A 15,502-nucleotide genomic window follows, 5' to 3' on the forward strand; every position below is an offset into this window, starting at 1 on the left:
CCAAACCAAATCCCAGCCCCCGAGACCTCAAATACTACCCAACCGGGTACTAGGTCCAACCCCGAGGCCTATGGTTTGAATCCCTAAGCTAAAAACCACTTTTTAGAAAATTTGGCCTTATGGGCCGCGGCCCCCAAAAGCCGTGCCGCGGCACGCCCCCAAGCCCCATCTGCCAGACGCGCATGGGCCGCGGCACGAAAAAGCTGTGCCGCGGCACCCAGCCCAGTTCAGCCTAAGCCTCATGCACGAACCAGATTTTCCCCCTGTGCGTTTTTCTCTCAAACCAGCCTCTCAAACCATCATAAAACCTCCCCCAAACATGCAATTAAACCCCCAAATAACAACCTTAGCTCACTCACATTAAACCCCAATCAACTAACACCAAAAGCCTCCTTTGATTCTCATTTCCCACATCAAAAACCATGAATTAAAAACTATAAGCAAAACAGAGCACCAGCTGTAATTAATGGCCAAAACTCACCTTGAAACTTGTCTTGAACCTTCCCCACAAGCTAACACAAGTCTCCAATCCAGCCCTTAAGTTTCCCTAGCTTGAATCTCCACCAAGAACTCAAAACCCTCAAAGGAGCAATTGAAGAAGATGATGTACGGGTAAGGGAGAGGCAAACCCCTGTTTTTGTTCTGTATTATTCTACAGCCTTCAGCCATTTAAAACAAGTATATCCACCCCTAAAATGACCAAAATGCCTTTATACCATCCAAAGCCTCCTAAACCAACCCAAGGGCAAAATTGGTACTTCTAGCTTAACCCGTTAATCATAATTAACGCCTCCCAATTCCCGCTAATCTCAATATCCTCAAACACCAACAATTTATATCCCGTTACCCTAAAATCCCCGGTAACGCTATAACCTTTAATATCACCCCGAGACTCACCCCGAGCCCCGAGCTCAAACCTGTTATGACCAAACCGATAAATCATGTTTAAGGATCGTCTCATGTCGAAATACTCGAACCAATCCACATTATAATGTGGTCTCACAATATATCATTATTATACAAACAAATATTCAATTATACCCTCAATGGGCCAAATTACCAGAATACCCCTGTAAACAAATGTGGACTCACATGCGTGCATTTAACATCATATGATAATATAATTCTCATAAACATGCATAAACACATTTAATGGCATAATTAAACAGTTATGGCCCTCCCGGCCTACTAATCCAGCCATTAACCACAATAGGGAATCCGGGGCATTACAACTATCCCCTCCTTACAGAAATTTCGTCCTCGAAATTTACCTGAACAGCTCGGGATACTGACTCTGCATATCAGACTCCAGCTCCCAGGTCGCCTCCTCGACCTTGTTGTTCCTCCACAATACCTTAACCAAAGGTATCGTCTTGTTCCTGAGGACTTTATCCTTCTGATCAAGTATCTGAACAGGCTGCTCCTCAAAGGAGAGATCTGGTTCAAGCTCCAGATCTTCATAACTCAAGACATGTCTCTCATCAGATACATACCTCCGAAGAGCGGATACATGGAATACATTATGCACAGCCGACAACGCCGGAGGCAAAGCTAGCCTGTAAGCCACTTGACCAATCCTCTCCAGGATCTCAAATGGACCTACAAACCTTGGACTCAGCTTGCCTTTCTTCCCAAACCTTCTCACCTCTTTCCATGGCGAGACTCTAAGGAAGACATAGTCTCCTACCTGGAACTCCACGTTCCTGCGCTTGGGATCTGCATAGCTCTTCTGTCTACTCTGAGAAGTAAGCATCCGAGCTCTAATCTTGTCAATAGCCTCATTAGTCCTCTGAACTGCCTCAGGACCTAAGTATCTCCTTTCACCTGTCTCATCCCAATGAATGGGAGATCTACACTTCCTACCATATATCATCTCATAAGGTGCAACTCCAATGGTAGACTGATAACTGTTATTATAGGAGAACTCTATCAAAGGCAGATACTTACTCCACGATCCACCAAAGTCCAGCACACATGCCCGCAGCATGTCTTCCAATATCTGGATCGTCCTCTCAGATTGTCCATCTGTCTGAGGATGATAAGCTGTACTGAACTTCAGTCGTGTACCCATGGCCGTCTGTAAACTCTTCCAGAACTTGGAAGTGAATGTAGGGTCCCGATCTGACACGATCGACCTAGGGGCTCCATGGAGACGCACGATCTCTCTCACATAGAGATCTGCATACTGGTCAACAGTATAAGTAGTCCTCACTGGTAGAAAGTGAGCTGACTTGGTATAGCGATCCACTATCACCCAAATGGAATCATGCTGACCAACAGTCCTGGGCAAGCCCACCACAAAGTCCATTGTGATGTCTTCCCACTTCCACTCCGGGATATCCAGAGGCTGCAATAACCCTGCCGGCCTCTAATGCTCAGCCTTGACTTGTTGACAAGTCAAGCACTTAGCCACATACTCTACTACATCTCTCTTCATCCCTGGCCACCAGTACAATGATCTTACATCCTGGTACATCTTCGTGGTGCCCGGATGCAAAGAGTAAGGTGTAGTATGAGATTCATCCAGAATCTCCCGCCTCAACTCAATGTCTAACGGAACACATATCCGTCCCTTGTATCTCAATAATCCTAAATCAGAAACTGTATAATCCCTGGATACTCCAGCCAAGACATCCTCTCTAATCTTGATCAGCTGTGGATCACTCAACTGACCCTCTTTAATCATCTCTAACAGCGTAGACTGTAGCGTAACATTGGCCAACTGGCCCACCAGCAACTCTATACCAGCTCTGGTCATATCATCAGCTAACTCTCTGGCTATCAGTCTAATACCATGAACCTGTCCCGGACCCTTCCGGCTTAAAGCATCAGCTACCACGTTGGCTTTCCCCGGGTGATACAGAATCTCACAATCATAATCTTTCACTAATTCCAGCCAACGCCTTTGCCTCATGTTCAAGTCCTTCTGGGTGAAGAAGTACTTCAGGCTCTTGTGGTCTGTATAAATCTCACACTTCTCTCCATAGAGATAGTGCCTCCATATCTTTAAAGCAAAAACCACCGCTGCCAACTCTAGATCATGGGTAGGATACCTCTTCTCGTACCCCTTCAGCTGACGAGAAGCATAAGCTATAACTCTCTCTGATTGCATCAGAACACAGCCCAAACCCTGATGAGAAGCATCGCAGTATATCACAAACTTCTCTTGATCTGTAGGAAGACTCAGAACTGGAGCTGTTATCAATCTCTGTTTCAACTCCTGGAAGCTGTTCTCACATTTGTCTGACCACACAAACTTTTGACCCTTGCGTGTCAACTCAGTCAACGAAGTAGTAATCTTTGAGAACCCCTCCACAAAACGCCTGTAATACCCTGCCAATCCAAGGAAACTTCTAACCTCAGAAGCATTCTTTGGCCTTGGCCAATCTCTGACCGCTTCAATCTTTGATGGATCTACTGTAATCCCCTCCTTACAGACAATGTGCCCAAGAAAGGACACCGGAGACAACCAGAATTCACATTTCTTGAACTTTGCAAACAATCTGTGCTCTCTCAGTCTCTGTAGGACTAACCTCAGATGCTGCTCATGCTCCGATTCAGTCTGAGAATACACCAGAATATCATCGATGAAAACGATCACAAATTGGTCTAAATAATCTTTGAACACCCTGTTCATCATATCCATGAAAGCGGCAGGGGCATTAGTCAACCCAAATGACATAACTAGGAACTCATAATGCCCATACCTGGTGCGAAAAGCGGTCTTCGGTATGTCTCCCTCCTTAACCCTCAACTGATGATAACCAGAACGAAGGTCGATCTTAGAGAATACCGTCTTACCCTGCAATTGATCAAACAAATCGTCTATCCTTGGCAAAGGATACCAGTTCTTAATTGTCAACTTATTCAGTTCCCTGTAATCTATACACATCCTCAGAGAACCATCTTTCTTCTTCACAAACAGAACTGGCGCACCCCAAGGTGAAAAGCTAGGTCTGATAAAACCCAAATCCAACAGCTCTTGCAGCTGTACCTTTAATTCTTTCAACTCAGCTGGGGCCATTCTGTATGGTGCTCTAGACACTGGCTTCGTCCCTGGGGCCAGTTCTATAACGAACTCAATCTCTTTGTGTGGTGGCAACCCTGGCAAATCCTCTGGAAACACTTCCAGAAACTCACATACAAGTCTAGTATCCTTTGGTCTCACTGGCATGACCTGGGTGGTATCAACCACACTGGCTAAGAATCCAATGCAACCCCCTTGCAATAAATCCCTAGCCCTCAACACCGAAATCATAGGAATACGGGGTCCATGCACAGCACCAACAAATACAAAAGGATCCTCACCTTCAGGCTCAAAAGTGACCATATTCCTTCTGCAGTCAATGGTTGCCCCATACTTGGCTAACCAGTCCATACCCAGTATCATGTCGAAGTCAGTCAATGGTTCCCCATGTATTCCTTCTGCAGTCAATGGTTCCCCAAGTGTTTGATAAGCTTATGATGATCAAGCTTATGATTTCCCCACCCAAGTGTTTAACTCTCACACTCACCTAGTAACTTGCAGCCTCTGAACTTAGAGCAAAAGATGAATAATGGCTGGGTACTAGGTCCTATTTATAGAGTTTAGGAACGAAAGGATCTTAATTTTACTTGAATAAAAATAATAGCTTTTTAGGTGAAAATAATTTGAATTATCGTTCAGCAGAGGCTGAAGACTCGTTCAAAAAGGTGCTGGACTTATCAAGAGGTTGAATGGCTGAATGGAAAAATAATTCAAAAACTTTCAAAATAATCTGAGAGGGGCGATATATCGCCCCCTGTAGGCGATATATCGCCTGGGCCAATATGCCCGAGGCTGTCGTGCATCGTTTCGTGTTTTCCGTATCTACGTGCTGCGATATATCGCCCCCTATAGCAGCGATATATCGGCACACGCTGATTATTTAAACACGAAATTACACATTTTTAGTTAAGTTTGAATGGAGTAAACAACCTTGACTAAGCCCTTAAACGTATTCAAAGCTGCTGACTGACCTTAGAGCATTCAAACTTTACCTTTATTAAATTTAATCCTCAAAATACTTAATCCTTAATCACCCATTCATAACATGTGCTTAAAATCCTATTGGTTGTTGTCTAAACCTTATAGTATAATAAATATTATCCTTAATATCAGTCATATTAATCAAACCTTAGGTTAAAATTAATATTCTTAAACTATAGGTTAAACTTAGAAAATCTACAAGTACTACTATGAGTGTCCAAATAATTCCCGGTCTGAACCAAAAATCCACAGTCATAAAGATAATACTATAAATACTATAATACTACTATCTAACTAGCTAAGTAAAGTTCTTGGACTCTACAATTTCATTAAAAGTTCAAAAGTTTAACATTTCGGGATCCCATAATTCAGTTTATAAATATTTACAACTCAAAGCAAGTTTATAAGTAATTAACCATCAAAACTAGGGTTTATACAACCATTCCTCAAAAATATCCCTAACCAAAGCAGTCGGGCAGGTCGAATATGTACGCGCCGCCCCCACGCTCTCCGTACTCATGGCTGGTTGACTTTCTCTTTGCCCTTACCTGCAACACAGAGCACCCGTGAGCCGAAGCCCAGCAAGAAAACTCAAACAGTACATTACATATGCATAAAATACAGTCATCACAGCAAATAGCTCATATCTAGTCAGACAGTCCATAAAATCTAACACATATACAGCCATGCCGTCCCAGAAGCGTTACCAAAGCCTGGGATCTCGGTCTACACCGTAAGGATATCCCTTGTATCCATTGGGGTCTCACCCTAACCACGAGCACTCCATGTGCTAAGTGGTATTCCCGGCCCCACTGCCGTTCTCGGCCTTCGCCGTTCTCGGCCCTTCACCGTTCATTCTACTTTTACCATATCTAGCATTCACAAATAACAATCAAATATACAATCATCCATATTCATTCTGCTTTTACCATATCTAACATTCACAAATAACAATCAAATATACAATCATCCATATTAAGCTACATCCTAGCAATAATACAGTTTAGGGTCGCGCCCTGCAACAATTCTAAGGGCTCAAGCCCTGCTCAACGGGTGCTACAGTTTTCTTACCTGTATCCCGAGCTTTCTGATGCACCAAGGCCGCGAGCACGGTCCTCTACCATGAGCCTCTCCAAAATCCTAGTCACAACACATATAAAACACTTTCAATACTAACCAAGCCCAAAACCACTTCTCGGGACCAACCCCGTACTCTCGGGACCAACCCCATACTCTCGGGACCCCTAATTCCCTAAAACAACGCATTGGAGCCATCCCCCGAGTCCCCGGGCAAAATCCCTAAAAATACAATTTTTGGCTGTCAAAAATGGCCTAGGGCCGCGACACTCCCTTCAAGGGCCGCGGTGCCCAGCGGCTTTCCCACATCCTGATGTAATCTCGCACCGCGGCGCCCAAGAACAGGACTGCGACGCTCCTTCGCAAACCCAGAAATCTGGGTTTTTCCCCTGCATTTCCCCGAGCCAAAACACTCCCAATTCATCCCAAACTCACACCTAAGCCCCAAACCCAATTCAAAACCCCAAATAGACCATTCAACAACCTATAAACATCATAACCCAGCTCAATTACACAATCACTCCCATAAATCACACTTTAGTTTCATGCCTTAATAATTCAAACCAGAAAGTTAAAAGCTTAGACCCAAACCTAAACCACACTTCAAATTCCATAATTCACAATAGAAATAAACTTTATAATTACACAGAATCCTTACCTTGAATGAAGAATCCAACCCTAAGCTCCCTTGCTTCCAGCTCCAAGCTAAGCCTTCTAATTCCACAAGCTGAATTCTCACAAAACCAGCCATAACTATCCTTAAATTTCTACTCTTACTTTATGAAATCAAGCTTAAAACTCAATAAAACAGGACCAACTCTTACCTCAGAACAAATCTTGACTCTTGTTTGGCTTCAATTACTTCAACCCACCTTGATTTCTCCTCTAGGTTCCAAACTCAGCTTCCTTCCTTTTCTTCTCTTTTCCTCTAGGTTTCTCCCAATTTCAGCATAAACAAAACATGCTCCAAATGAAATAACGTGTATGATCCTTTTTCCTTCAGCTGAAGTGATCTAAACCCCTGCCAAATTACCATCCTATCCTCTCATATTTATCCTCTCCTAACTAAACCTCAAGGGCACTCTTGTCCTTCTACCTATATTACAATTCTACCATTTCTCCATCTGAACCTGTTACTCTCAGTGGTTACTAACAGTTACACAAGTTACCAGATTACCAGTTACCATTACCTCACAAGAACTCAATTTACAAAATCCCCAAAGTACCCCTAGGCTCCTCCCGAGCCGGGTATAAAACCCCGTTGTGACTTTTGAGTTATCTAGCTCTCTAGGACCGTCTTGGCACGTGCATCACATTAGTATCACCACACCCACGTGGTATAAACCGCACAATATAATTATCACATTTATGCCCTCAACGGGCTAAAATTACCAATTTACCCCTATCATACAAACGGGGCCCACATGCACATTTATATCACCTAAACATGCATTCTAATCACACATTCATTTAAATTCATATATTATCATATTAATTCACTTATTGCCCTCTAGGCACGCTAATCAAGGTCCTAAACCTTATTAGCAACTTAGGGTGTTACATCGAGGGTTTAGGCTTGTGTTCAGCCATAGAGGATGATTCAATTCGGGTTCAAGGTAAGGTTTTAGTTCAACTTTCTGCTTCCTTGCTCTGTTTTTGGAGTTAGTTTTGAGTTAGAACTTTTGATTATAGAACTGAGTAATTGGTGTGGTTTTTGATGGTTTAAGGCTTGAGTTTTGTTGGTTATATGTTGGACAAGTTGTGGTAATAGTTGGGAATTTTTATTGGTGTTGTTGGAAGTGTTTTGGTGAGGTTTTGAATTGGGTTCGAAGAGGAAAAACAAGGGTTTTTGACTGGGTTTTAGGTGGGGCCGCGACTCTGTTCTAGAGCGCTGCGGCCCAAGCTCGATGAAGAAGCAGGTGGGTGCAAGAAGGTCGTTGGGCCGCAGCATGGGAAAGGTAGGGCCGTGACCCGTGTTGGGGATTGAAGGGTGGCCACCTCTGTTTTGGGAGGCGGGCCGCAGCATGGTGGAGGTAGGGCCACGACCCTTAGTGGAATTTTTGGCCAAAATGATGATTTCAGTATGGGAACTCAAACCTTAGGCCTCGGGATCGTTCCTACTACCCGGTTTAGTGGGATTTGATGTCCTGAAGGCTAGGTCTTGGTCTGAGAACCTTTTATTGATTGATTTTATTGATGGATTCCATATTTGGTTATGAGTAGGTGACCGCTAAGGGACCAAATGGTCGATCGTTCTCAGGGGTTAATTATCTGCTATTTCTCGCTCGAACCAGAGGTAAGAAAACTGCACTCGTTTATGTGGATAGGTTGGGACTAAGTGTTCCCTATATTTGTATGCATTGTTATATGATTATAATAAACCATGTGAATATGATGGGACTAAGAGCTCCCTATATTTGTATGTGATGTCATGAGATGGTATTATGCCATGGGGACATAAGATAAACGACCTAAGAGTGCCAGAATCAATATTTGCGCACAGGGCGCTGCTCAACCACTGGTAGCTGAGGACAGTTTATTAATCACTGAGCTCGGTTAAGCTGGCTGGAGTCAGTGGGTATTACACTGGGGGTAGCCTAAGTGAGCCGAAGACAGTGGGTTAAACAGCGGGTGCGGCCTAAGGGCGCCAACCTTGAATATTGTGTAATGGTTGTGATAAACTGCTGATTGTGAATGTGATTATTGTTGTTAATCTGATGAACATGATATGTTGATTATCTGGATGACAAATTGTTGATTTGTCGATTGTTATCACTAAATAGGTGGATGTTATGAATTGTTGTATGTCTGGTTATTTATATTGACCATACTATGATATCATGTTTTCTTGCTGGGCCTCGGCTCACGGGTGCTACGTGGTGCAGGTAAAGGCCAGGGTATGTTGGATCAACCATGAGTTGGAGAGCTCTGGGGGCGAGGTGTACATTGTCAGCTGCTCGGCCGCCACGGTCGAGGGATTGTAGAGGGACGAAAACCTAAAATGTGTATTTTTCCATTAGAGTGGCCTGGGTTATCTATAACTTCTGGAAATTTTGTAAATATGTCATCTAAACCCTGTTTTGAGATTCCATGTATTAAACTTTAATTTTTAACAAAAATAACCTGTTTATGACCAAAATCTTTTATTCCTAATCCGTTGATGACGTTAGATTCACATTTTGTTTAAATGACTTGATTAGTGAGTCTTACACTATTTTAAATAGACAATGTAACGGTCTTGGTTACCCAGGGCGTTACAATTACAGTGTAAAAAAATTACAACCCACCGGCCTAAGCGGCAAAATATAGGGTTAACCCCTAGTTCCTCTGAGAACCACCTTGGTCGTGTTGGTCAAGTGGTCGCATATGTACAAATCACCACCTAAGCTCTCCATTCAAGGCTGGGTAAGTTTTTCTTTCCCTTTACCTGCACAACATAGCACCCGTGAGCCCAGGCTCAGCATGAAAACTCATTACTGCATGTATACAATATCAATGAATGATTATGATAATCATACTGGGGCTTGTAGCCCAAATCAAATGAGTGACTAATGAATCACACATTATTTAAGTGACTATTGAGTCACACATTTGATAGGTGACTAATAAGTCTACCTCAAGGATCTGTCCCCTGTATAGATGACTAATAAGTCAATCTCTAGGGTTATGCTCCTTAAATAGATGGCTAATATGTCCATCTCTGCGGATCCGCTCCCTAAGCCATGTGATGTGTCAATCACCTTAGCCTTTTCGCTCTGGCTCTAAGTAACTAGCCTTTAGACTAGACAAGTGCTTTTGTTTTCATCGAACTTAAGGTCGGTCAAGCATTTATTGCTTATGTTGATTAGATCTAATCTTTTCGGCTTACGTTAAACACGCTAATACCGTTCTTTACTCATAAGTCAATTCCATACGACCAGTGCTCAATACTACTGACGAACTTGACTAATAAGTCACAGCTTCACAGTCAATACTGACACCATTGCCGATTCTGGCTAATAAGTCAGTATCATTCACAGATAAGCAAGACTGCTAAGCATTTATAATGCAATCAATGTCCACATATAGAGCACTCAACATGCCTCATTAATAACCATGCATGTCACATACTGGGTGTAGTTTTCTTACCTCTAGTTCGAGCGTGAAATAATAAAAGAATGACCCTTGAGAATGATCAGTCCTTAAATCCCTTAGCGGTCACCTAGTCATAACCAAATAATAAACACCCATCAATAAAATGAGTAATAAAAGGTTCCCGGACCAAGACCTAGTCTCCGGAACATTGAATCCTACTAAACTGGGTAGTAAGAACGATCCTGAGGCCAAAGGTTCGAGTTCCCACGATTAAAACACCATTCTGGCCACAATTGCCCTTAAGCGCCGTGAACCCACCCTACTAAGTAGCGCCTGCCCCCCAAAAACAGAGGCGCCAGCCTCCACTGCCTACACCACGCGTCGCGGCCAACCTCTCAAGTGCCGCGGCCCCAAGGCCCTTCAGCTCCACCTTTTTTCTTCACTAAGCTTGGGCCGCAGCACCCAAGAACAAGGCCGCGACCCCACCTGAAACCCAGCCAAAAACCTTAGTTTTTCCACTTTTAAATCATTCCGAAAACATACTCAAACATCTCCAAACTTACATTTTAACCCAAAAACCTCATCACTACCTCAACCTCATCAAAACCCAAGCTTTAAACCATTTAAAACCACCTCAAATAGCCACTTCTATAATCAAAATCCAAAGCTTATAAACTAACTCAAAAAAACATAGCAAACTAGAAAATCTCAAGCTAAAACCTTACCTCAGACTTGAATTGAATCATCTTCAATGGTTGAACTAAGGTCCTAAGCTACAAACCTTGATCTCCTAGCTTGAATACTCAAATTGAGCTTCAAAAATCCAAAGGGAGAAAAGAGGAGAAGGATGATCGTGAGGAAGAGGGAGTTCTCTGCTTTTGCTGTCTAAGGCTTCCTTTTACAACTTTCTAGTATAACCCATGGTCAAAATACAAAAATGTCCCTAGGTCAATTTAACTTCTTAACAATCCCTAAGGGCAAAATCGTCATTTCCCGTCACATCCCGTTAATCATAATTAATGTCCTCAAATTCTCGTTATTCCCAATATTCTCAAATAATAATTAAATCATATCCCATTACCCTTTAATTTCCGGTAATGTACTAAGCATCAAATTACCCAGAGACTCACCCCGAGCCCGGTACTTAATTCCATTATGACTAAACCGCTAACTTGCATTATAAGATCGTTTCATGCCGAATAACTCGAACAAATCCACATTATAATGTGGTCTCATCCATAAGTCACCAAGATACATGAAAATATACAAATATGCTCTCAATGGGCCAAATTATACCAAAATACCCTTACTATGAAAAGTGGACCCATGCGTGCATTTATCATTATATAATAATATAACTCACATAATCATGCATATAATTATTTAATTACATAATAAATTAATTATGGCCCTCCCGACCCCCTAATTAAGGCACTAAGCCACATTAGGGAATTTGGGGCGTTACACAAGTCTTCTCTCATTCTCATCATAGTGTTGTCTAAAGATGAGCATGTCATCACAAGTGTTATAATAATCTATGTAGTGTGTTTTTTTCACATTCACACATTACATCCAAGTGAGCAAATATAGTTTATATTTGTAGAGCACTCATCCACCATTTGATTTTCTAATTCCACCAAACACCCTTGGGAGTTAGAAATATGCACACAACAACTATAAAATATTATAGCTGATGAAAATCAAATTCAAGATGTGTAACTTCTTTTACACATTAATGGGTGAATTGTCATTTAATAAAACATAAAGGTCGATCGCGAATACAGATAAAACACAGGAGTCAAAATAGTATTTTCCCTAATAATAATAATAATAATAGAATAAAAGCATGTGTACACCAAGTTGTTTAAACTTTGTTTTCAACACTTTAATAATTCAGAATTTCTCGAAAACCTTCCAGAGGTTCGTTATACAATAAACACTATCATAAAAAAAGTTATGGTCAAAATGTCCTCATGTGTCTATATAAGAAGCAAATTGTACGGGTATGTTAAACAAAAATCCACACTATTGCTTCTTATAAAAACCGCGTGAAGCGCAGTTATTTAGCCTAGTTCATAATCACTAAATTAAATTTAAAACCACATTGAAATATCATACGAAACTATACACATTTATATAGGTTAACATGCATTCTAATTTTCAATCAAACTACTTCGGTTCTGAGAGCTATTATTAATTTAGTCCATATGATCAAATTCTTAAAATTTATTGTTTATTAATTCCCCACCCTACCAACATAACTCCCACTCCTCATGATAATAATAATAAGCACACATTATTAGTATATTATCAAAATAAATAAATAAATAAGCACACACAAATATAGATATATAAGTTTTCATAACGAGTCCTCCTTTCATTTTAAAGGCAAAAGAAGACCAAAAAGAAAAAAAGAAGTAACATAGTTGTAAATGGCATCGTTAGAGTCGTCCAACTCTCCTTCAAACCAGTCGTCTTTCACACTAAGAGCAACTACAACAGCCCAAAACAAGTTCCTTAGAAGCACTTCCACCAAAGAAGCCTCCTTCTCGGAGTTCCCCTACACGCCGCCGCGCCGGAGCTCTCCTTCCCTCTCCCAAAGCCTCCATGCCTCCCCAGTCTCCTCCCCTCTCCGCCCTATCTCTCCGCCCCCCTCCTCTAAACAAAATCAGAACCAGACCACTGTTGGATTGGCCGTGGGCGTGGGCGTGGGCGTTGGCGTGGGGGACCCTCACGCCGCTGCCTACCGGTGCATCTCGTCGGTCCTCAAAAAGGACGGCCAGATCTTGTCCATTGCGGCATCCAACGGCCTGGTTTACACGGGCTCCGATACAAACGTCATAAGGGTGTGGAGGATTCCGGAGTTTTCCGAGTGCGGGCAGCTGAAGACGAAGGCCAGCATGGTGGTGGCCTTAGAGGTGTCCCATGATAGGGTTTACGCGGCTTATGGTGATGCCAAGATTAGGGTTTGGCAGAGAACTTGGGATGATGGGTTGAAGCATGTTCGGCTAGCTACCATTCCCAGAACCGGAAACTATGTCCGGAGCTATATTTCCGGCAAGGATAAGATGGTAAATTTCAACTAACTTCTGAAAATTTAGTTGCATTTATTGTGCATCTTTAGAGTTAGAGATTAATTATAACAATATTTTCCTTTTTAAAAAATTATAATTTGGTACGTACTAACAACTGTATATTAGACTCCAATTAAGCCGTGTATAAATTGCTCAGATATTCAAAAGTTATTGTGTTTCCCAAATATATTATTGATGTTGAACAACCAAATCTATACGTTTGCATTTGTTATATATTAATTATAGGGAGTAGGTTGAACATAATGAGACGACTATATAGCTATCCGTCTAAAATGTAAATGGTTTAATTTGTTGGTGTATCATAAATTTTTTATATTAGGAAAACATTCATGAAAACCATAGAATGGAATCAGAAATATTGGTGGCTCCCTTTATGACCATCATTACATAAGACAAGTAATACATATGAGCTGATATATATATACTCGGGGACTACTGTTGTACTGCAGTGTATAGGCTAGTCTTTACTGAGTATAAGCCTAACATTTGGATCGTATTTAATATGGATATACATGTTCATTACATAGTCAGCACATCATGAGTACCTGCAAAATCCATCTCATCAATTAATTATTATGACAGTTTTATCAAATTGAATGTCCTTTGTAAACCTTTTTAATTTGTACATACATGTAAGGATTATATATATATACACTCATGCATAAGCAAAAACTTTGGTGAACGAATTTAATTAACAGATGAAGCACATGGGGCCAATAACATCATTAGCCATTAACGTCTCAGACGACATACTATACTCGGCATCAGTGGACAAAACCGTTAAAGTATGGCGAATCTCGGACCTCAAATGCATCGAGACAATCCATGCCCACCCGGAGCCCATCAACGCCATCATCGTCGCCGACGACGGGGTTCTCTTCACGGCCTCCGACGACGCCACCGTCAAAGTCTGGCGCCGTAACTTCTGCCCCGGCGACCAGCCCCACTCCCTCACCGTAACCCTCCCTGCCAAGTACTCCCCGGTCAAAGCCTTAACGTTGACCCAGGACGGTGGAATCCTATACGGCGGATGCACCGACGGGTACATACACTACTGGCTCAAGGGTTGGTACTCGGGTCAGCTCCAGTACGGCGGGGCCCTCCAGGGTCACACACATGCAGTTATGTGCTTGGCCAGCGTGGCTAACTATGTGGTCAGCGGCTCTGCCGACTCCACCAGCCGGGTTTGGGCCCGAGAAGCCGAAAACGGTCAGCACACGTGTTTGGCGGTTTTAGTGGGCCATAGAGGGCCCGTTAGGTGTGTCACGGCCTTCGCGGGCCGGTTCGGGGAGGAGAGTGACCAGGATGGTTGTACTATTTGCACCGGCAGCCTTGACGGCGTGCTTAAAGTGTGGCGCGTGGCGTGTGTGGGCAATATTAACCGGTGTTCCACACCAAGTGGGTGTGAGTATTTTGAGCTCTAATAAGAGTTTAGCTTTTTGATGAGTAGTATACTATATTATTGTTCTTTTCTATTCTAATCTAACCCCAATACAAAAATTGTACATACAATCAGTTAACCCCATATGGGGCCCTCAATCTAGTGACAACAAGAATGGTTATTTTTTAAGATCTTTCAATTAAAACTTTAATTATAAGATCATGTAGTACTGATATGGACATTATCGTAAAAGTTTTACAACTAATTAAGATACTTACTTGTTATATTGATCTGTTTAGATAAATCTAGGGGATCACATGGCTCGTGGTCCCATCGTGATGATCGGACTCTGACTGCATTTCTAAACCATTGTTGAGATTTTGATCATCAGTAGGCTGAGAATTTCTTCTCTTTAGGCAATGATAAAGGGTGTAATAGAGAACACGTAGACCAAATAGAATGCTTATAATCACCAAAGCTGATAGAACATAGTTTTTGAAGGAATGGGATTGTTTGGTGCTGCAGAAAAGTCCTAAGCACACCATAGCTAGCTATGTACATACAACCAAATTTTACATACATATATATATATATATATATATGACTAATGGGATATATTTTTGATATGGCTAGGGTAGGGTTCCTTTCTTGTTCAAGTTATATTGAGGTTGTTCTTAGTTAGGTAGGTATAGTGGAAATATATATATGCAATGAAAGGATTTCAGATCATGTATTCTTGCCTTCTACTTAGACTATATGTAATCACTACTTGTCTATCAAGTTTGGAATAGTTTATGTAACAAAGATAATCTATAATATATATATATATATATATATGTATAACACCTTTTCCCTTTTAGTTTTATT

The 15,502-nt window shown here is 41.8% G+C and overlaps 1 protein-coding gene across 1 annotated transcript; it reads left to right on the forward strand.

Moving 5' to 3' along the window:
• Window positions 1-12,478: 12,478 nt before the first annotated feature.
• LOC133794332 (protein JINGUBANG-like) lies at window positions 12,479-14,711 on the forward strand. The gene is made up of 2 exons (XM_062231543.1): window positions 12,479-13,230; window positions 13,953-14,711. The coding sequence occupies exons 1-2, from the start codon at window positions 12,592-12,594 to the stop codon at window positions 14,676-14,678; spliced, it is 1,365 nt and encodes a 454-aa protein (XP_062087527.1). The 5' UTR covers window positions 12,479-12,591; the 3' UTR covers window positions 14,679-14,711.
• The last annotated feature ends 791 nt before the right edge of the window (window positions 14,712-15,502 follow it).

The sequence above is a fragment of the Humulus lupulus genome, chromosome 8 (assembly GCF_963169125.1).
Source record: "Humulus lupulus chromosome 8, drHumLupu1.1, whole genome shotgun sequence".
NCBI lineage: Eukaryota > Viridiplantae > Streptophyta > Magnoliopsida > Rosales > Cannabaceae > Humulus > Humulus lupulus.

What these genes read in the sequence shown, in the direction of transcription:
- LOC133794332 (XM_062231543.1), top strand. Translation starts at nt 12,592, where the DNA reads ATGGCATCGTTAGAGTCGTCCAACTCTCCTTCAAACCAGTCGTCTTTC. An exon ending in TTTCCGGCAAGGATAAGATG is followed by an intron (nt 13,231 to 13,952) that starts GTAAATTTCAAC and finishes TTTAATTAACAG; the next exon opens with ATGAAGCACATGGGGCCAAT.